This window comes from Daktulosphaira vitifoliae, unplaced genomic scaffold (genome assembly GCF_025091365.1).
Source record: "Daktulosphaira vitifoliae isolate Bord-2020 unplaced genomic scaffold, ASM2509136v1 Scaffold_1, whole genome shotgun sequence".
NCBI lineage: Eukaryota > Metazoa > Arthropoda > Insecta > Hemiptera > Phylloxeridae > Daktulosphaira > Daktulosphaira vitifoliae.
The window spans coordinates 16,215,947-16,240,429 of record NW_026099572.1 but is presented as its reverse complement, the minus strand read 5'-3'; the positions used below and the strand labels follow the sequence as shown (position 1 = coordinate 16,240,429).

Genomic DNA, 24,483 nt, shown 5'->3' with positions numbered 1-24,483 from the left:
TAGTTCGTTGTAATATAGTATAGTTGTTATTAAATCGTAAAAGTGTTTATTACTTCTATATATTACACCTCGCTACATATAGACTTCCGATGTCTAATTTTGTATGTATGATCTATTGGTAGTAAATTTTTGCCACATTTTTTCTTTTAGTGTTCTATTAAATCTTTCCACAACAGCCGCTTTCATTGTAGAGTAGGTTGAATAATGATTTATATTTTTGTTCTTCATGAGCATCTGAAAATGTTTGTTGAAAAATTCTAAACCTCGGTCTGTTTGCAAGTTCCATGGAGATCTATTGAACAAGATTTTCTCAAAAGCCGACTTGACTTCTAACNATTTTCCGATTTCTCAACATTTCTATGAATTAACTGTATTTTATTTTTTATGTTTTGTTTAGAGCGTATGATTTCTTTCAACACTTTATCCGACATCTTGATATTAACTAAACATATAGCAGTATGAGTCGTCTTTTTATACTCGCGTCATTTTTATGAATAATCAAGCCGACATCGATATCGACCATTGTTGAGGTCATCATCTTTCACTATAGTAATGAAACTATATCGTCCTTTATTCCGACATTGTGATCACATTGCTTTGAATTCATTAAAACTCATATCACTGGAACAATGATCTTCATAAACGTGTTTGAGATTTCTTTCTCATTGTTTGTACAGTATAATCATATTAGTGTTATCTCTTATCAGTTGATTTGGAATTCTAGAATACGTTTTTGTTAGGTAAAAACTATCAATACCATTGTGTCGCCCTCGGCAAAAATAAGATGTCATATGAACTTGTTTTTCACAAATCACATCATCGAATACAAATACAGAGTTTGCTTCTAATTTTTCGAGTGGAGGCACGTCTTCACTGCTGGTGAACATAAATAATTTTACCACATTATCCATAATCTCACCTAATAATTTATATTTATGCTGATCCGGGGTTTCCGTGTAAACGTATAGGTGCTCGAACCGCAAACCATTTTTCTCAGTTAATAATTTAAACATAACATTTGTTTTACCACAATTTGATGGTCCACATATTATGCATCTTATTGTGTTGGGTAACAGTGGTCCATGTTTAGACTCGATGGGGTCTGTAAGATCCACGACACTATCGACTGATAGAGTATGTTTCTGTTTCTCAAAAAACATTATTAGCGCACGTTATTACTCGTCAAACGAATAAGTATAAATGATGAAAAATTCAAAAAACCTTTACAGTTATAAATTGAAAATAGTGCGAACAAGACGTGCGACGAAGCGAAGTGTAGGACGCGGTATTGTTAATTCAATAATTAATAGATTGCCCATTAAAATGCATGTTCCAGGGTATCAGTATTGCGGACCAGGCACAAAACTTAATAAAAGAATAGCTCATGGTGATTCTGGAATATATAAACTCGATGCAGCGTGTCGTGAACATGATATTGCGTATGCAAGAACAAATGATTTATCGGAACGGCTTTTGGCTGATTACGAGTTGGAAAAACGTGTTTGGGATCGCGTAAAAGCGAACGACAGTTCATTTGGAGAAAAGGCTGTTGCGTATGCTGTTACAAATACCATGAAAGCTAAAAGAAAGATTGGAATGGGTTTTGGTGGTGTACTACGAGTTGGACGTAAAGCTATGCGTAATTCAAAAGATATTAACAGTGCGGCAAACTTAGCATTAGCAGCATCTCGTGTTGCTGTAAAGGGGAAACAAAAATTTAAAATGCCTCGCACTATCAAAGTACCTAAATTTGAAGGTGTGCTGCCACTCATGACTATTTATGCTGGATTATCAGCTTTAGTATCGTTGGCTGGTGGAGTATCGAGTATTGTAAGAGCTGCACATGAAGTCAGAAAAAACGTTAATTCGAATAAACCAGTGAAAATCGGTAATGCATTATACTTGCATCCATATGCTGGGAAAAAGAAGGATGGTGGATTTTATTTGAAACATCAAAAAAACTATCATTGACACTACCAAAGCGACGTGCACTCAGCGATTTAGATATTATAAAATATGCTGAGTCATTCGGAATCAGTCTGTTAACAACATTTCAGTTGTTAACTTAAAAGTGTGTACTCGGACCGGTTTAATCATTATCACGCGACTACTCCCTACTACTCAAGTAGTAGTGGATATCGCTACTACCGGGCGATCAGCTGTTCACACACTACACACCAAACACATAACCGCATTTATAGTATAATTCAACATTGTATTGCGACATAATCTACTGAATAATTTTTTGGTAAAAACAAGTTTTTTGTTAGTTGAATATATACATATATAAATTTGATATAGACATTTTTGGTTTGTTTTAAAAAAAAGGGTTTAAAAAACTCAAATAGTTTTTTATTCATATTTTTTTTCCTTTCACTAATTGCGGGGATCAATTTTTTTAAGCTACTAATTAGCTACTAAAAATATTTTATTGTGATTCATTGCTACTAATTAGCTACCGTATTCTAGTCAGTTGTTAGATTTAAATTTGTGTTACCAAAAATTGTATTAAGTTAAGTTCCTTTGTTATTGTTGTGATTCGTGTTTTAGTATTAGGTAGCATCTCTGGCCAGCAGCTCTGCGAAATGTGAGNTCTGGCCAGCAGCTCTGTGAATTGTGAGTACCATTGAATTTTATTTTGAATTAAATTTGTTTATTATAATTATTGAATTGATTTAATACTGTCATCAAAATTGTAGAGTTGATTATTTTTTGTTGTTATTCTGTTATATAGCTTTAGAGTACATAAGTAGGGTAAAATAGAGAGTTCTAGAACCCCCCGCCTCACCCCTTCACCTACCCACCCACCATGGGTGGGCGTGGCCGGGGGGGAGGGGCGTGTCACACAGTGGGCGTGGTCTCTCGATGGTGGGGGTAATGTCAAGGTCATATAGTGGGCGTGGTTTCTCGATGGTGGGGGTATTGACCGTGGTCAAGGTCACACAGTGGGCGTGGTCTTTCGATGGTGGGGGTAATGTAAAGGTCACACAGTNATTAACTTTAGAGGTGAGCCTGTTACCATACGTTTACATATACGCGATGGCTCTTCGATTCAATAAAACCAAGAGTAATATTAAAAAACCAATCATTAAACAACGACTAGTTGAAGAGATACGACGTGAAAACCTTGACATTCTATCTGCTTTGGGATATACAATTAACAATGGACGATATTTCAGAAGTAATGGAAACACCGAACAATGAAGACCGCATAGTGAAATTGGATTATTTTTCCTATCAACCGTTTTTGGTTAGCGCACTATCAAATAATGATGAGATACGAATATGTATTCAACTGCAAGATGTTTACACCCTTCCATGTGATTCCTATCTCTTGATTGATGGAGAACTCTCGGGAGTTCCTGCCGGCTCAGATGTACAATTGGTTAACAATTGGCTAGCTCACTGCTTCACTGAAATAAGATATTTATTGAACTCAGTAGAAATAGATAGATCGCGTATGCCTGGGATAATGTCTACAATAAAAGGATACGTCACTTTTTCACCGAATGATCATACAAGGTTTGAAAATGCTGGCTGGAGTGTTGTAACTGCAAATACGAGTATGAAATTCGAAGTATGCATACCTCTAAGGTTATTATTAGGATTTGCCGAGGATCATAAAAAAGTCATCGTTAATTGTCGTCAAGACTTAATATTGCAACGGAGTGGTACAGATTTAAACTGTATTTACTCGACAAATGAAAATTTATCAAGTTGTAAAATTATTTTGAGCAAAGTTATATGGAAAGTTCCGCATGTAAGTGTGTCGGATGCCATGCGGTTAGACATGCTCAAAATCCTGGAAACCTCAACACCGCTTCAAATAGCATTTCGAAGTTGGGATCTATATGAAAATCCTGGCCTACCAAATAGTAAAAGACAAGCCTGGACTGTGAAAACTTCATCGCAGACTGAGAGCCCGAGATTTGTTATTGTAGCTTTTCAAGTGGATAGAAAAAACAAAATAAACAAAGATAGTAGTAGATTTGACCATTGTTCGTTATCATCTCTAAAAGTATACTTGAATTCGGAATCGTACCCCTATGATAACTTGCGAATGGACTTTTCAAATGATAAGTATGCTGTACCATATCACATGTACACTCAATTCCAAGAGGCGTTCTATGAAAAGGAGATGGCGTGTCCTATGCTGACAAAAACAGAATTCAAGACAACTGCACCACTCATTGTCATTGACTGTTCGAGGCAAAACGAAAAATTAAAAAATGCGCCAGTAGATATTAGATTAGAATTTGAATCTGATGAAAATTTTCCGACCAACACTACAGCATATTGCTTAATTGTACACGACAAAATGTTTGAATATAATCCTATGACTAATGAAGTTCATAAAATATTATAATTTGTTTTTTTTTTCAAAAAATAATGTAAAAGATTTTATTTTCAAAACATTAATGATTACTTAAATATATATTTGATTATTAAAAAAAAAAAATGGGTTATTTATTTTAATACCTTATCCTTATTATATTTAATTTATTTATTACATAAATCAAAAGCAGATAGATTAAGTACTATGTAAAAATAAATGCATATGAGAGTGATCGTTACTGTACGGTGGTACCTTTGATGTTGGAAATACGCTTACCTAAGCGTCTGGTAGCTGAAGATAAAATTCTTAGAAAACATTGTTAGTTTATTAAATATAAAATTTTTCCCAAAAAATTACAGACGCTTATAAGCGATATAATATAATATTACACAGATAGCGTCACAATTGTTCTCATACAAAATTACAGACGATATAATATAATGATACCTCTGATGTTGGAAATATGCCATGTGGTGTCATTTTTATCATAAAATGCAAACGACAGTGATCGTNAGATTACACAGACAGCGTCACAATTGTTCTCATACAAAATTACAGACGATATAATATAATGATACCTTTGATGTTGGAAATATGCCATGTGGTGTCATTTTTATCATAAAATGCAAACGATAGTGATCGTTACTGTACGGTGGTACATTTGATGTTGGAAACATGATCACCTAAGAGTCTGATAGCCGACAATAAAATTCTTAGAAATTATTTGTACATTCGATGTTAGAAATATGCTTACCNTAACTATAAATTTAATAATATACAGACAGCGGTACAATTTTTTTCCTATAAAATTACAGACTCTTATGAGCGTTATAATATAATAATATCTTTGATGTCAGAAATATGCTTACCTAAGCGTCTGGTAGTCGATGATAAAATTCTTAGAAATTATTTGTACATTCGATGCTAGAAATATGCTTACCTAAGCGTCTGCTGGTCGAAGATAAAATTCTTAGAAAACGTTGGGTAAATCCCCCCCCCACGTTAGGTTAGTTTACGTTAGATTTAATCCCCCCGTACACTTCCTCCACCGCAAGGATGGTGAATGGGTGAGGCGGGGGGGGCAGCTCTCTCCAAATTACCCTACTAGCGTGTTTTTTAGTTTTTTTAAACTATATTTATTGTAAACCGTAATCTTACTGTTGATTTGGTTTATATTCTGTTTTATTCATTGTTTTGATATAAGGATCTGTGCCAATATCACTAAAAATAATGCAGTGTTGTTTGGCCGCCAATCAAATGAAGCGCCACTTACGCACCACTTATTAACACAATCTAAATTGTCGCGCGTGTATGTACGGCGAGCCAGTCTGGCGCTAATACGTGAACGATTCTACGACGGATAGTGGAGTGCCTCAACTTGAGGGGTCACAGCTGAGATCCATGATCGCGGTTTTGGTAACAATTTTTGGACATTTTGGATGTCCATCCACTGGTCCATGTCACGGAGAACATTTCTTTTCCTTTTGTGAGGACGGAATAAATGAACTAACCAGGTTACATATAAACTATGTATATATTTAATTTGTGTATTAATAGCGGTATAGTAATTTATGTAATATTGTGATTAACGATAATTTTTAGTTAATTAAGATTCAAGTCATATTTATAAGGCGAAAATACTGAATGCCCCGGCTTAGAGGTGTACCGCGTCGGTGCCATAACAGTGTATTTTTGTATTTTCTTTTGTGACCTAGTATCACCCTTAACAACTGGCTCCCCGGTAAGGATCTCAACTGGATTTCCTTGACTAAGGTAAAAAAACCAATCGCTGACTTAATTTTTATTTTAATGCTTTATTTTTTCATATAAGAGACAGCTAGGTTTCCTTGACCGCTTCTGTGCTACGAGTTATTTTGAGCGCACAGTTCGCTGGTTATAGCATCGAATTCCCTACTCGATTATCATAAATTGTCAATAGCGCAAAAATTGTAGAATTACACTTAGTTTAGTTATTTTAAGATCAACAAGTAGATTAACCAGTTGTTTACTCATACAATCTTTATAGCGCGCTGAGGTGCTGCCACTGATATACATTAAATTGCAACGACAGTGATGGACAGGTAGCGTAAAACACTTTCCATATCAACGCATTCGATATAGCATTTAACAACCGAGTCCCATAAAACCATTTGTATTATTAATTCCTTCGCAATCATAAAGATTACGACTACTTTCGTAGTAATTTCATACCCGCATAAAATTCAGTGTCATAGTGCCATATTGTAATACTGTTGTTGACGTTCATATGCGAACTCATAATACGTATTCCAGCGATTGTTGATATCGTATTGCCGAATAACAAAAACAAACACTTACATTTTTATTTTTGTTCATTTTAGCAAAATACGGTAAGGAACGCTCACTATGTCCGGTAAAACACTTTCACAAATGAACCGTCGCGAATTATTGCACAAATGCGCTTATAGGCAGCTTAATGCGTTAAAACCATAATACTTATAGACTTATAGAACCCAACACCTCACCTTAGTCGGCACCAGTCGTCTTGGTCAAGAAAAAAAAGACAGCTCCTTCCGCCGATTGTGTATCGACTACAGGCGACTCAACGAAGTGACCGTCTCAGACGCGTACCAATGGTGACTAGACCATACATACGTAAAACCGGTGGCTCCCACCGCTGTTAACGATGACTGATTAGTGCGCGAACAACGAGCCACAAAAATTACCACCACGCCATCGACATATCACGTCAAAACCAAATATACAGTCGGGGACGTCATTTATTACAAAGGCAAGCGAGTAGTTTTGCGTGAACTTTGCGCTAAAGTGGTGGGGTCCTGTCATATTAGCGCGATAACACACCCAGAGAAAAATCTCGATCTATATAATAAATTCATTGTTCAATTTGATAAATATATCATTACTATTGAATCTATGATATATTTATCAATATGATATTTTTTTTTCTTGTCTTGAACAATAATTATTTATAAGAATAGTTATTTTGTTCGTATTAATAAAACATTATCATAAACCCTTGATAAAATTTCTCTATCAATTTTGATTGAGGTTTTTCTTTGGGTGCACTTCTCTAAGCATTCGCCTAGGGAAGGGTGTATTTTTAACAGACCAAATTCCCTAATGGAACTTGTATGTCTCATGCATGAAAAAGTGAAAAAAAAAAAAGCTAAAACACGTAAGACCACAGATAGGCTGACGGACTGCGATATTTATGTTTTTTTTGTGCCTGATTTAGCATTGACAATAACAACAACAATCAAATTAACAAACCCCCTCCACATGCTACTGAACCCACACCAGGAGTACGGGCCCCGACCACCCCCAACAAAAGGGTGATAAACGTTGCGGCCCAACATTTTAGGACCCGGCAGCCCACTTCCAGGACAACAAATACGTGTCCATCGTCATCCCTGATACCTAATCGCGATACGCGAACGGGTGATACCAAACCACAGCCCCTGATGTCATTTCGTGCTGCGCGACCGACATCGTAGCTCCTAACTCCTGTCCTCCACGGCAGCCTCGCGTCAATGAAGGCTACAAATATGTTATTGATCTAGCAGATAGTATGGCTGGTCACATATTAAAACTGAAAAATTTTATCAAACAATTGAAACAGTCAGATGAACCAATATCCAAGTCAATACTGATGACAAACATATTGATGACTTTACCATATACGTATAAACATTTTTTACAGTGCGTGAAATTCAATGCTGAATGCAATCAAAACATTTATAAATTTGACATCACGACTCATGATTGAAGAAGCTATTAACTCAAGAGACTAGTTCTCAGAATGAATCATCTGAAATTGTACATTTGCAGTAGATAGAGTACAGAATAAACAATTTTAAAATATTAGTAAGCGTGAGAATTTTAATAAATATAAAAGAACTGGAAAGTGCAACATCTGTAAACGTGACTGCTTTGTTTATAAAAAGGCACAAAAAGATAAAAATAGTGAATCACAATATTAGACGAATAACGCGTTGATGATGGATGTCCAACAATGTTATTGAACAAAAAGATGAAATTATGTGGATTCGGGTTTCAATGATTTTATGTCCAGACATATTGAATGGTTTGTAGATTACAAACCGTTTAACACTAATATGCACTTCCACATTGGAGACGGAACTACAATTACAACTTATGCAAAGTTAATAAAAATGTACTTGATTTTGCAAATGGAAAATGATTTACGCAAAGCGGATTGGCAAACTTTCACATAATATGTCGAGGAAAATATTAACCAAATAAAGCCAGAAGCGGCTAATTATATTAGATTTGCAAAACTCATAAAAGCAGCGGCTAAAATTTCATTACCCAGAGAACACAAATATAGCTATACTCCCTGTGAGACGAACGAATGTGAGATCTTACTCCATGAATATAAAAACAACGGCAGCGAGGTCACTGCAAATAGATTGATTGGACTACTAGATTAAGAACGGAGAAAGAAGTGGCTAGAGACCATGGATAATTTGGATTTCACCCATCCTAGCAGAAAAAGCTGGTCTCTGCTAAGGAAACTGGAGGCTGCGCAGTCTTCATATACAGAGAGTGAAGTATCGCCTAACGATGTCTCAAACATCTTATTTAAAATCTCGAATATAAAACTAGCAAAGTATGAAAAAATGAAAATTAAGTATGAATACAAAACAATGCTCAGTGGTTGTGCCGAAAAATCTGAACTTATGCAAGACTTTAACACTGTAGATATCAAGGTGGCCCTGAGCTTATTAAAGAATGGCAAAGTTACCGGAGCGGATGGCGTATTACCAGAGTTCATTAAACCCCTAGTACCAAAAAGTAAAAGGTGGTTGGTCTCTTCAATTTGCATTTGGCAAATGCAAATTGAAGAGACCTACTCAAGGAGCAGGCGGGCTTCAGACAAAATAGAAGTTGTTGTAAGCAAGTATTGTCAATGATGACACATGTCTAAAATGGATTCCAGGAAAGAAAGAAGTCGTGAGCAGTTTTTCTAGATTAACCTGTGCATATGACACGGTTTGGAAGCGGGGGTTACTCCTAAAACTAGTAAACATTCTGAAATGCAAAACGACCCTAAGACTAATTGAAGCTATGTTAACGGTGAGGAAATTCTGAATACTCCTAAATGGAAAAGAAAGTAAATACAAATACCTCCAGAATGGTCTCCCTCAAGGCTCTGTCGTTTTACTAATTTTATTTAATGTCTATACAGCTGATATAACCAGCACCATATCAAGGAAATTCATGTACGCGGACGATTTGGGTTTAGTAGCCCAAGCAGAAACTTTCGAAGAATTGGAAAAATACTGAACGGGGACCTAACTAAAGTCAATATATTCTTAAAATCCTGACATCTTAGTCTTAATTCGGGTAAATCAACCTCCATTGTTTTTCATCTAAACAATAAAGAAGTTAGTAGGAAATTAAAGCTATTAGTGGATGGAGATACCATACCGAGCGAAAATATACTAAAGTACTTAGGCGTTAAACTTGACAGAACTTTAACTTTTAAACAACATCTAGAAGAGGTCAAAGACAAGATGAAATCTCGAAATAAAATCATCAGCAAACTCATCGGAACAAGATGGGGATGTAGAGCGAATGTCTTACGTATTGCTGTGTCTGGCATTCGTTTACAGCGTTGTATAATACTGTGCCCCAGTATGGGCAAGGAGTGTTCACACTAAACATATCAAAGCTATTTTTCCTAACACGGCAACCTCATAATATTATGTTTATTAAAAAAAAGTTTAACCACAAGAATTAAAAACTCTCCATAAAACATGTAGCACAACATGACAATAGTACAATAGTTATTATAAATAATTATTTCTCTAATTGATTAATTTTTACAGCAAATTATAAAGAGTTAAAAAATTAAAAAGTCAATTTGAAAATATCTGACATAGAACCTTTAAATTTTTATGCCGCAAAATGATAGAGACGCGTTAAAATCATTTTTACTAATAACAACATACAATTGGTTATAATTGACTAAAATATTTAATTTGATAACACACATGTTTTTCAACAACAATCTACTTTCACTTGTAAACGTAAAAAAAATGCAATCGTAAATCATATTTTTATTGATATTTAATAATTCCATTGAAAGGTGCATTATCAATTTATAATATTTATTGATCGTTTCATGTTCAAATACGATCATTAAGATAAACCAAGCAACAATAATCAGTCAATTTATGATTATTGTGTCTACGGAATTAAACATTGATTAGTTTTTATTGTGGGGCAATATGTGCTTCCAAACTCAAAATTTATGCATTTAAACAACAAAATCTCAAAAATGACTTGTCCAATTTTAAAATTTTAAAAGTATTTTTGTTTTAAATAAAATTACCTGAACAAAAATTTAAAAAAAGTAATGGTTGCTATTTAATTTTCTTAAGTTAGGGTAGATTCCTACCCTTTTACATTAGGGTTGAACTTAAATTTTAATCGTAAAAGATGCATTTAATTATTCAATAAGCCTCTAAAAAAAGCAATTATTAAAAATATCAATAGTGGCTCTAAGAAATCGGTGTTTCCGAACACCTTGGTATATTAAACTAATATCAAAAATACTATACACCAGGGCTTCCCTAACTGTGCGTCGCGACGCCCTGGGGCGTCGCGGCACTAACCCAAGGGCGTCGCGAGGCGAACCGCATTTGGTAGTTTGTATCGACGCGACCATCTCCAGTGAGCGCCGCGCGCAGTCTGTCGGTGTCGACGTTCGGCGCGCGGGGCTGGCCGTTGACATCCCCCGCCCGTTCCCCATTGCCCGTGCGTTCATGTCGTTCGTTCAGTCGAGGTTTTGTTTTGTTTAATTACGCACGCGGACGTTTGATATTGAGTACCTATCATTATGGATAATTATATTCAGAGAGATAGAAAACGAAATGAAAGCTCAGGAGAAAGCAGTAAAGAAACAACAGATAAACGAAAGAAATATAGAAAATATGACGACCAATATTTAGATTTTGGGTTTACATACATTACTAAAGGAAATGAAGAACTTCCTCAATGTGTTGTTTGTCATAAAGTGTTGGCAGCTGAAAGTATGCTTCCTAATAAACTAAAACGTCATTTGGAAACAACTCACAGTCATTTGCAAGGTAAGCCGAAAGACTTTTTTGTTAGAAAATTGCGAGACCTGAAACATCAGTCCACGGCTTTGCTTTCAAGAGCGTCAGTTCCTTCCAAAGCATTGCTCGCCTCCTACAAGGTAGCTCACCGTGTCGCCAAGTGTAAGAAACCTCACACGATTGCTGAGGAACTGATTTTACCTGCTGCGGTTGATATGGTGTCAGTGATGATTGGAGAATCGGCGGCTAAAGAAATAAAAAATATACCGCTTTCAAACAATACTATTAGCCGCCGTATTCATGACATGGCAGAAGATATTAATGAGCAAATTGTGGAAAAACTTTCATGTTCATTTGCCATTCAACTGGATGAGGCGACCGATAGTAATGACGATGCTCAATTGATATGTTACGTGCGGTACATACAAGAAATAAATGTATGTGAGGATTTGTTATTTTGCAGAAAAATATATGATAGTGGTAAGGCTATTGATCTATTTAAGATTTTGGATTCTTACATGGCCGAAAATAATATTAAATGGGAGAACTGTGTGGGTGTGTGTACGGATGGTGCTCGAGCGATGTCTGGACAGTATGGAGGACTACAAGCTCTCATCAAAACCAAGGCTCCAAATGTAAAATGGACACATTGCGTCATACACAGAGAGGCCTTGGCTGCAAAGAACATTTCACCTGAATTAAGTGCTGTGATGGACATAGTTATCAAAGTGGTGAACTACATTAAAACACGACCTGTGAAAGCAAGGTTTTTTCATAAGCTTTGTGAAGAATTGGGTGCCCAGCACACCTCTTTAATTTATTATTGCAACTCTCGCTGGTTGTCCAAAGGCAATGTACTCGCACGTGTGCACGAACTACGAAATGAGTTTTACACTTATCTACAGACCGAATCACACAATGATGCACAAAGTTTTATTAATACTGATTTTCTAATAAAATTGGCATATCTCTGCGACATTTTTCAAAAATTAAATGAGCTTAATAAGTCCTTGCAGGGAAACAATACTCACATACTGCAACTGGCAGATAAAATTACTGGATTTCGAAAGAAGTTGCTGTTATGGAAGAGAAAATTAGAAGAAGGTCAAGTAAATACTGACTGTTTCCCTGCTTTACAAGGCATTCTACATGAAAAATCGATAGAGACCCTCGATCCCTCCATAAAAATAATATTTACACAGCACTTGTCATCATTAAATGAACATTTTGCCAAATATTTTCCTGAAAATCTGGAGCAATATGACTGGGTTAGGAACCCTTTTCAGTCGACACCACCATCAACACTTTCCACAGCGGAGGAAGAACAACTGATTGAACTGTCCTGTGACTCCAGTCTTAAGCTCCAATACGACAAAGACAAACTGCTCGAATTCTGGAGCTCAGTTTCTCATGAATATCGTGCCATCAGCACTGCGGCATTGAAGGTTCTGCTACCCTTTGCGACATCGTACTTGTGCGAAACAGGCTTTTCTGCAGTTGCAGTAATTAAAAATAAGTACAGATCGAAAATTAATGTCGAGAAAGAAATGCGAGTAGCTATTTCCAATCTTGAGCCCCGTTTTGAAAAGCTATGCTCAGAAAAGCAAGCACATCCGTCCCATTAGTTTCGGCTATGTTTTTATTTTGTTATTAATAAAAAAATATAAAATGTATTCGGAGTTTTTTCTGATAACTTGTTACTTGTCTAGAACTACAACTAGGCATGGTAGGCAGTTTTCATCACTGGGGGCGTCGCAAAAAAATGGCCCATCCCCAAGGGCGGCACAGCAAAAAAAAGTTTGGGAAGCCCTGCTATACACGATCAGCGCTTTTTAATTTAGCAGCCAACCAATAAACATAGGCCGTAACAGGCTTTTACATTAAACAAAATTATCATATGACTTATTTGTAACTTTTATACGGCTAAATTAATAAAATTTGTATACATAATAACCAACAAGGGCACACCTAAATCTATGAGTAACAGACTTACATGTAACCTAAGTAATTTTAAAATAACTATTACCAAATAAATTAAAATATTGGCAGAAGATTTCCTTTAACAAAAAACAAATCTATGTAATTAGATTATCTAAAATATTTAAAAACTAAGAAAATAATTATTTTATAACTTAAAAAATAACAAAAATAAAAGCTTCTTATAAAATATATCAAATTTACTACACTATGTCAAATACTTACAATAAATTAATGTTAATAAATACCATGATTTGTGTAATTTCTAATATTTAAAAATATGGCTGGTTAATAAGTATAATAAATATTATATAAAACATAGCTATGTACTTGATTAAACATTTGACTACTGTGTGGCGGACCTGTAAGGCTCGCCTGAGGGAATTTTAATATTTATTTGTTGTACGGTCTGGATTCCCTATTGGGCTATCCGCACAGAGTCCTCCAAGATGTATATAGGAAATAGTGATTATTTATAAAGAAATAAATTTAACACTCTCGATAGAAATACTGGTTATAAATAGTAAAATGTATTATACGAAAAATATTACGTTACAAGAGAAATATAACAATTAATATAAATGTGTATATATATATATATATATATAAAGTAAACTTTCATAATAACACTTCAAAATAAGAATATGCTTTACAATTATAATGTTAGTCCTATAATGGTAGACACTAGACTGACTATTGCTGCAAAATAGTCATACAAAGAAAACAAGGGGACATCCGCATGCGGATGTCCCTATCAATTATAAACATGTATATTCGCAAAGATAAATATTTAATTAAGTGGTTGTGACACAACAACTGTAACTGTAAAATTTCTGTATAATATATTATGTGTTGGTGCTTAATAATAAGTTGATATAGCTCGGCAAACATTTTTTTTATAATTTTACTATATATCTTTAGTTATATAATAAAATACTTTTTTGATTTCATAGTTTAATCGGTAGTGCAATAACAAATAATCATTTATCATTTACACAAAAATGCTTTAATTCGCTATATTTTATCTTTTCCAGATATCTGTATAAATACGGTTTGACTTCAACGTTATAAATAAAAATTTATACACTTCTGTATTAAAATATTTTTATTATATATATTAAAAATAAAGGTAAATACGGCAGATTAATAATATATTTATACGTATATAAAGGTGATCAGAAAGGAAACGGGTTTCTATTGTTATCATTATTTTTAACAATTGATCTATTTTCTTAATTTTGTGAAAGGTGATAGAAAAAATTTTATTTTTAAATTTGAAATCAACGCAAAAAATAGTTTAGAAAAAGTATATTTTTGTAATTGATAAAAATCCTTATTGACCAGTTTATTCAATCTGAAAAGTTTTGCAACAAGCACTTCAATTTTTATAAACGTGGGTTATAGAGTATATAATTATTATATATAAGTATCGAAATATACAACTACTTTATAATTTCTCAATTTTTAAAATTACAATATTAAATTATTGAATACAAATTTCATACTGAGAATAATTACTATAATTGAAACTATGAATTACTAAGTATTTATTAATATTTTAAACTTATAAATCAAAGAAAAACTAATCAGAATATAGTTAAGGAAATAGAAGTTGATGTTACTTTTGTAATTATCCACTAATTTCTTAACATTAAACACTATATACAGATTTGCATCGAAGCATTTCTTATGATAGTGATTTTAATCACTGTCACATATCATCTGTAAATAAAAGTGATCGACCCCAAACTTGATAAAGGCGAGGGAAAAGAAGATGACCTTGAGTAATTTAAACTGTTTAAACATTATTTAACTAAACAAAAATTTAATTTTATATTATTTTTAAAATGATGGAAATTATTCATAATTTAATATGGTAAATATAGTTTAATATTATGTATAGAAATATCTTTGTGTCATTAAGTTCCAAAAAAAGGAAAATATCAAAATAAATCAAATAAAAAAATGTAGTATTGTAACACCAATTTTAATCAATTTTAGTTTAAACATAAATGAATAACTTATAAAAAAGTCAAAGCAAAAAAAAACAAAAATTTTTATTGTTACTCAATATTGCATTTTAACTTAATAATTTTTGTCATCAAAAATAAGATTTGTTCACATACCTCAGTGAACAATAATATAAAAAAAATATATGATTCCATTTTCATATAACTTAGAATGTAATAGTAATTAAATGTCATTTAAAATTAGATACAATTTAATGATTTGGTTGTACACCTCGTCCTTTAGATTTAAAAATATTATTTTTGTTTTGACCTGCATTAATATTACTTTGAACTGGATTTATTCCTCTTCCTCTATAAGCATTTGTACGCCAACTATTAGGAGCAGAGCTAGGATGTTGAACATTTCCTCCCAATGGAGGAAATGAACTAATCTCATTTGTTATATTTACACAAGTTGCATCTGACTTTGATTCTGGTTTATTCCATTTGGATTCAATAAAAACTTTTGGTGATACACCACCTAAAGTTGGAAACATACTAGCAGTAAATTCTTGGGGATATTTTTCAGGCTTATAACTACTAAAATAGTCATCATGGGTAATATTTAGCTTATCAATTTCCTCTTCAAGAGAACTATCACTTTTCAATAAATCAAAATCAAAATGACATCCCGAAATCAATTTAATACCAAAATAACTGCAGCAATGCGTAGAAAAAATGTATATCCACTTGCAAACATAATAATTACTACATACATGAGCAGATTCATGTTTTTCATGAAAATTACATCCAATTGACTTTATTGTATTTGACATATCTTTATTTAAAAATTCACTTGCCATTGCAACTGAAGGAATAGCTTCTATATTTGAGTTAGGATTTTTACTACCATAACATGTGTTTTTTAATTCTTTTAGTAATTTATCTAAATGATAAACTTTTAAAAGTTTATCAAAATCATCTCTACCAGCATATTCTACAGCACTGTTGTACAATTGAAATAAACTAAGATTAGTTGTTGACAATGAAGATACTTCATTCCTATTATGTGCGGTAAATATAGGTGGCATATCTAATGTTGGATCATTTAAGACTGATTCATCAACTTCCTTATTTATTATGAAACCTATGAACAAAAATCAAATATTTAAAATTTAATAAAATATTAAAAGTTAGTTAATTACAAATTTAAAAAGTAGAATTGCTAACTAAAATTATTTATTATTAAAAATTCCTATCTATTAAATTCATAGTTATAATTCAAAAAGCGCCAACAAGTGTTATTTGTAATGAAATTTCTTCCAAACATTTTTCTAGTATTGTTAAATTTTTTTTCAAGTGTGTCTAAATAATAACAAAATAACAAAAAAAAAAACGGTAGCACAGTGAGGTCGCGGCATAGTGGAGACATTGCATAGTAGGGTCCAGTATAGATTTAATCTGACAGTGATTAAAATCACTATCATAAGAAACGCTTCGATGCAAATCTGTAGATAGTGTTTAATTTTAAAAAATTGATGGATAATTGCAAAAGCAACATCAACTTCTATTAAAATAAAATACAAAACCCATAATTATCATACAAAAATAGTATATTTTTCAATATGGTAGCCATTTGCGTATAGAAGATAGATCGTCGGGACAAATTTTTTTTTTTCATTTTGTAGTACATAAAATAAGCTTTAATTTTATATATGTTTAAAGGACGCAGTATTTCCGGAACATTTTCAAAAATTAAGTTGAAAAAGTTATTTTTTGTAAAAAAGTTACTATTTTAAATCCTCCCAGTGAGCAGAATAAGTGTTAGATTTTCAAAAAAAATTATATCAAATGAAAGGGAAATATCTAAGGTTTCAATACAAAAAAATATTATTTTTATTTGTTCATTTTTGAAAAAGTTATGGCAGTTTTAAGTACAAAAAACATCCCGATAAAATGTAATTTTTATCGCAAACATTACATTTTTTTTTAAATTTTCGACAGCCATTTGCACATAGAAGATAAGATGTCGGGACAAATTTTTTTTTTTCATTTGATAGTATATAACATAACCTTTGATTTGATATATGTTTAAAGGACGCAGTATTTCCGGAACATTTTCAAAAGTTCAGTTGAAAAAGATCTATGTTTTTTACAATATTTTAAGTTTTGAACGCCCCCTATATAAGGGGAAATTGTCCAATTTTAATAAAAAGTATGTCAAATGAAAGATGTACTTATAATGTATTTAGAAAAAAAAAATTTGTGCTGATATATACATTTTTCAAAAAGTTATAGCATTTTTAAGTTGAAAATTTAAAATCGAAAATCGAAAATTTTAACACAAAAATAGTGTTTTTTTAACTACGGCAGCCGTTTAAATGTAGAAAAAAAAGTGTCGGGACAAATTTTTTTTTTTCATTTTGTAGTACATAAAATAAGCTTTAATTTGATATATGTTTAAAGGACGCAGTCTTTCCGGAACATTTTCAAAAATTAAGTTGAAAAAATTAATTTTTGTAAAAAAGTTGCCATTTTAAATCCCCCCCAATGAGCAGGTTAAGTGATAGATTTTCAAAAAAATGATATCAAATGAAAGGTAAATATCTAAGGTTTTAGTATAAAAAAAAATTATGTTGATTTGTTGATTTTTCAAAAAGTTATGGAAGTTTTAAGAAAAAAAAGTGAAAAAATTTCGAAAATTAGCGATTTTTAAATTTGTAATTTTTTTGGATATTTCCCCCATTTGCGGGGAACGAGGGAATTTTTTTCAATTTTTAAGGGTAATGTCTTCAACTAGATACGATTTGTGATCTTTTGACGTATTTTTGAAAGAAATCGGTCCAGTGAGAGATGAGAAAAAGTGGCAACAGACAAAAAAAAAAAAAAAAAAAAACACATCATAGTAAAATTAATACCTTCTCCGCTTCGCATCGAAGCTAATATTTTATTTGTAAACATATAAATATTTAACTTTTAAAATTTTGTTTGGGTGATGGAATGGCAATATAACCCTCTGAAAAAATACCTAATGACAGTTTTAAAGTAGACAACAACTTGCTGATTATAGAAAAAAAATGCTTAAAAAACATATATATATTCATTAAGTTTAATAAGCAAGTAAAATATTTTACATCTGTTTCCTAACTTATAAAACACTAAATTAAATAAAGAATTACTTACCAATTATTTTTAATAAGACGTCAGTATAATTATTTGGTAATCTAGTAAATGTATCAATTTTATGGTTAGCTTTGGCATGCATATTTATGTCTGCCGAAGGTGCTGGAGGAGCTTTGGTCCTTATTTTATCAAATCCAATTAATTGATGAAATCTACGAATTAATCCTCGCTCTAGTGAAAATTCAACCATAGCTATTTCTGCAGGAAAATAAAAATTTTCCTTTTCACAAGAGTAGGAATTAACATGTATAAAAATAAATGTTTGTTTAGATAAATAATCAAGATGTAGTTTAACTAATTCCTCTATATATGAGTACATAGCATTAAATTGAGCATTATTTTCTCGATCACGACTAATAACATCATTAACTTTTTCACCAGTAGAAGTCATTTTTTCTGCTTTATAAGAATGTTTTATTTCTTTAGCTCTAGCTTTATATTTTGCTTTTATTTGTTCTGGCATTTTTTCCCAATCACTTTTGCAATATGTTGCTAGTCCTGCCATGGACATAGGAATTCCTTGAGCAGCTAATTTTTTTTGAGTTTCAGTCATAAAAATTGAATAAGCATTAATAACTTTCTTTTTAGGAGCCATTTGAGCTGTAAAATTAAAAAAAAATAAGTTTTAAAAATAAAATTTTTATTAACATTCTTCCTTACATATTATTTAAAATTTTTCTATCATTCCATTTATAAAAAATAATGGTAAGTGAAAAAATTTTTTTTTTGGTAATTAAATAAAAATTTAAGCATAAAATAGCATTTTTTTTTTAAATAAAATTTGATAAAAAGCATGGAATTAAACCAATATTAGTACTAAGTTGAAAACTTTAAAAATTGAATTTTTATAGAAAACAAATAAAAATTTAAAGGACCACCTAACAAATTATTTGTTACTTCAAATAATATGGACATTCTCAAGGAGATATAGGGAGATCAGAACCTCTGTTATATACTCAATTAATTACATTTAATAAATTAATATTAATTTCCCATTATGTAACCTTTTTAAACTGGCTATATTAAACAATACATTTCTCAAGATAGATATTTTACAGAGAATAGTTCAAGCATAAACCCAAGGTATTCCTTGTATAATTAAAAAATATAACTACCAACACCAGCAAGAACGAAGTGGTGGTAATGTAAAGTTTGACTAGCTAATCAAAAAACCTACTTATGCCAAATAAATTAGCTTTCATGGGCAAGTACAAATAGAACTTAAAATTTACATTATCAAAATTTTTTAACTCTTTGAGACGACTTTTTATCCCAGACTGTGACAGAGCACAACAAAAGATTAATCTTTAAAGGTATTAAAATTACTTTTTAATAATACAACAAATAAATTTGTTTGTATAGTCGACCAAAAACAACAAAATTCAATTAAAAGTTCTTAAACAATTTCAACTACAAAAAGAGTATTTTAATACAAAATACCATGAAGCCAACAGTAAAAAAATGTACAATGATCACTAGGGTGGCCCTCAAAAATCGAATGTCTTTTTTTTCTTTATGCTACCCCTTAATTTTTTTTTAATGGTCAAAAAAATGAGCTGTGCAAAATTTGGGACCGATCCGTTAAGGTTAACCCGTGCCCCCGGGCCTATTAAGTTGAGTCGAAAAGTCAAATTTAATAGAAATAACTGATCTATGTCTCATAACTTTTTTTTCTCTTAACTTAGAATAATAAAAGTAAAACTCAAGTAAAGGAAATTTTACAAGAAATTCAAAAATAATAACTTCAATGTTGTTTTCTCAATAAATAGCCCACAAAAACACTACATACAGTAAAAAACATGTAAAAGTCTTAAAATACGTTATAACTGATTTTGTTGATTTTTAATTATTTATTTTCATTTTATTTTTTGGAAAACGCATTTTCGTTTAAAAAAAGAATCTAGAAGTTTAATTTTTTATGCCAAGTACGATAATTATATTAGATTTATTATTTTATGGACAGTTAATTAATGATTAATTACAAATTTAACAAAATTGATTGTATTATTACATTTTGTCGTATCAATATATCAATTTTGGTTTACTGAATTACTTTAAGATAGTACCAATTATATTATTATTAAAGATAAGAATATTTGAGTTATTTTCGACAACTGACATAATTTGTGTCGTATAAATGCAGCAGACAATTTGTGAACACGTTAAATATATTTTACCTGTTTATTATTATATATTAAATGATACGTTTTAATCACAAATGTACAATACTTTTAGCGTCTTTTAAAGTATTACGAACTAATATTTATCTTATTGGTAATTATTCCCACGAAATAACTGGTAGTAAGTTACCATCAAATTTACAACTATTTAATCTGAACACTGATTTTTTGAAAATTGATCCATCATTTTGGAGTGCGAACAACAGTTACATAAATGCTTTAAATACTATAAGTAAATTACGAGTCATTAATGATACAGCCCAGCGTGGCATCAAATTAATCTAAGACTACATTAATATATTAACTACAAATGAAGAACAGAAACAATACGTTTTACAAATAGTAAGTAATTATCGGAAAAATTCCCTAATTGTAAAAAAAGTACATTATCAAATTATATATATTATAATATATATACATATATTATAATAATATAATTTAATTATTGTTAAAATATTTTTTTTAAAGTTATTATTTAAAAAAAAAATTAATTAAAAATTGTTAATAACAATTAAATTAAACTGTTAAGTTTGTAATTATTCATTAATTAACTGTTCATAAAATAATAAATCTAATATAATTATCGTACTTGGCATAAAAAATTAAACTTCTAGATTCTTTTTTTAAACGAAAATGCGTTTTCCAAAAAATAAAATGAAAATAAATAATTAAAAATCAACAAAATCAGTTATAACGTATTTTAAGACTTTTACATGTTTTTTACTGTATATAGTGTTTTTGTGGGCTATTTATTGAGAAAACAACATTGAAGTTATTATTTTTGAATTTCTTGTAAAATTTCCTTTACTTGAGTTTTACTTTTATTATTCTAAGTTAAGAGAAAAAAAAGTTATGAGACATAGATCAGTTATTTCTATTAAATTTGACTTTTCGACTCAACTTAATAGGCCCGGGGGCACGGGTTAACCTTAACGGATCGGTCCCAAATTTTGCACAGCTCATTTTTTTGACCATTAAAAAAAAATTAAGGGGTAGCGTAAAGAAAAAAAAGACATTTGATTTTTGAGGGCCACCCTAATGATCACATTACAGAATGGCAGGAGCTTTGGTAGTCACTAATACTCAAAAATTCACTAGCATTAATCATTTTTTACTCTTATATGCTAGTGACTTAGTTAATATCTATTAGCTGGATTTATTCTACATATACACCATCTGCACCCCAGTTTCTGAATATCGTATTATGGGTACCCTTTCTAGTAGAAGAAAAATTCTTGAGTTTAAATTTTTAAATGGACTATATTATTTAATAGATTGCTCTTATCTTTAAATTTTAAATTAAATTAATTTGAGAGTCCCACAACATAATGTTAGAAATTATACTCCTTTTTACATTCCCCCCTACACCTCAAATTACATACAAAATGAACCTATCACAAGATTAATGTCTATTACCTATGTATATATTTATAACTATAATGTTTTTGTAATATTGTAACTATTTCTTAATTGCAAAATCTGTATACATAAAATTTGCATTTCAAAGAGTTAGTCTCATATTATAAATAAATTAATAAACATAAACAAAATTACTATTACAGATTTATCACATGAAAATATTTATAAACCAAAAATTCATACTCGGTACAATTATTTATTAAACCATATACTTCTTATGACGAAAATAATTATATGGTAAAGATATATTTTTGATGGTAGTAAACAAATTTCTTATGTAAATTAAAACCTAAGACAAAACCATGAGAATGCCCCTGACTAATATTCATTGTAGTAGGAAGTTTTGTTGTAGAAGACAATTTTATAACCTCTGATTGATTACCAAATTATACTAAAAGCTTCTAAATATATTAAGGATAGAAAGTAAAAGTTTAGTTAAAACTCACTTTATCAAATAAAGAAATCAAATGAAAGTGAAATATAGCAAAGGAACTTAATATTACACTAAAATATTATGCATAACATTTTAACATACGTACATAGTTTTGACTCGTGAAATATTAAATAATTTTCTTTGTAGTAATATGAAGTTCGAAAATTTATAACAATTCTCATTTACGAACAAATTATGTATACAGGATCATGTACATGAAGTTAGCTCCAGAAGTTATTTTAATGGTAACCTTTGATAGGGTTTTATTAACCACCGTGATTTTATCTATTTATTTCTATCTGTCATAACTGAAATGAGGTTACCACCACAGTGGTTTATCATATACATTACATTGTACCATTAGTTTGTTTTGAAGGATTATTATTAATTTAATGTAATTGATAAAAATCGTATTATTATTTATTATGATATAACTCAACGTTTATAAATCTAAATGTATTCAGTATAATTGTCAAATTACATTTTAATAACAAATGACTTATTTTTTAGAATTGTAAAATAATATAACTAAATATTATTTATGTACATGTATTATTAACATTCATTATTATTTATATATGTGGATATATTGTAAATTATTAAACAAACTATTCTCAAGAGATCTAATTTAAAGAAAAGTACATATACATTTGGGCATTAATAGTCAATAATGCAAAAAACATGATAGAAAATAAGTTTTTCTTATTAAAAATTTTGTGCGTTTCTCAATTATATAAGTTTTATTTTTTAATAGAGCAATTTAAAGTATTACAAATATGAATATAAAATTATATATATATATATATAAAACAATTTATTAAATAATAATATGATAATTTAAAATGTTAATAATTGTGTCATAATTAATTTTTCAGTTGGGGTAATCAACGGCTAGATGTTCCTTCCTTAAACATGTGTAATAACCTACAACTAAAAGAAATAACCATATTAGTTAAAACACATTAGTGAAATATTATTGTTATTTTATATATTTCAGACATATATTTTATACCTAGAAAAAACGATACATTAGTAGGTAAACTTAGGTGTCCCTTAATTAATTAATTAATTAATTAATTAATTACTGAGTATGATTGCGTATATTTATAATAATCTATTTATTTTTATAAATCTGACGACAGGAATGGATTCAAAATGACAACTTTTTAAAGTGTTCCGGAAATACTGATACTTATATATATTTTTTAAATTAAAGCTAATGTAATATACTTTATTATGGAAAAAAAAAATTTCGGACTTTATTTTGTTTTCATGGTGAAAATAGTCATCAAAGCTAATAAAAAAAATACAATTATTGTAAAAAAAATTATTTTTATATTCTTAACTTTACAATGGTATAACTTTTTAAGAAATGTATGGACCATTAAATTTTTTTTGAGTTAAGTACTATGTATATTTATATATATATATATTTATTTATTCATATATTACAATTCTAAATCATAAAACTTGTAATTAGAATATAAATAATGAAATAGGAGATCCTGTAGCTTTTGGAATAATCCATTAATTTTTTAAATTAAAACTATCTACAGATTTGCTTTAAAGCGTTTTTTATGATAGTGATTTTAATCACTATCAGATATCATCTATGCTGGACCCAACTATGCCACGACCCCACTGTTCCGCCACCCCACTGTGCTGGGTTTTTTTTATATGATCTTCAGTTTCTTGATGTGTCATACAAATATCAACGTTCATCTTTAGCAACTCTTCAATTTTCAACGTCACTTCAGTTACGTCATCCATGAAACGATTGACTACATCCCCTGGTTCACTGCTTTTATTATCTGTTTATATTTTTAGGCGTCGTTTGAATATTAAACTGTTGCAATAATTCTGTGGGTATACTGTTGGCTGCTTTTACTATGTATGCACAGCTCATTGCAATATGATCATG

At 30.7% G+C, this 24,483-nt stretch overlaps 2 protein-coding genes across 3 annotated transcripts in view; both read right to left on the bottom strand.

Moving 5' to 3' along the window:
* LOC126902444 (GATA zinc finger domain-containing protein 14-like) overlaps window positions 1–13,754 on the bottom strand; it is a 32,237-nt gene extending 18,483 nt beyond the window's left edge. Inside the window, exon 1 of the mRNA XM_050679730.1 lies at window positions 13,729–13,754. Within this exon, the coding sequence (XP_050535687.1) occupies window positions 13,729–13,740 (12 nt within the window). The 5' untranslated portion in view covers window positions 13,741–13,754. The remainder of the gene's footprint in view (window positions 1–13,728) is intronic.
* Window positions 13,755–15,366: 1,612 nt separating this feature from the next.
* LOC126902394 (protein maelstrom homolog) lies at window positions 15,367–22,806 on the bottom strand. 2 transcript variants are annotated; one of them, XM_050679616.1, is made up of 3 exons: window positions 22,669–22,806; window positions 18,531–19,130; window positions 15,367–16,494 (listed from the first exon to the last, which is right to left on the bottom strand). In XM_050679616.1, the coding sequence occupies exons 1-3, from the start codon at window positions 22,742–22,744 to the stop codon at window positions 15,620–15,622; spliced, it is 1,551 nt and encodes a 516-aa protein (XP_050535573.1). In that variant the 5' UTR covers window positions 22,745–22,806; the 3' UTR covers window positions 15,367–15,619. The 2 variants fall into 2 exon arrangements, with proteins under 2 accessions (XP_050535573.1, XP_050535582.1); XM_050679625.1 differs by having other exon boundaries at window positions 22,576–22,719.
* Window positions 22,807–24,483: the final 1,677 nt, after the last annotated feature.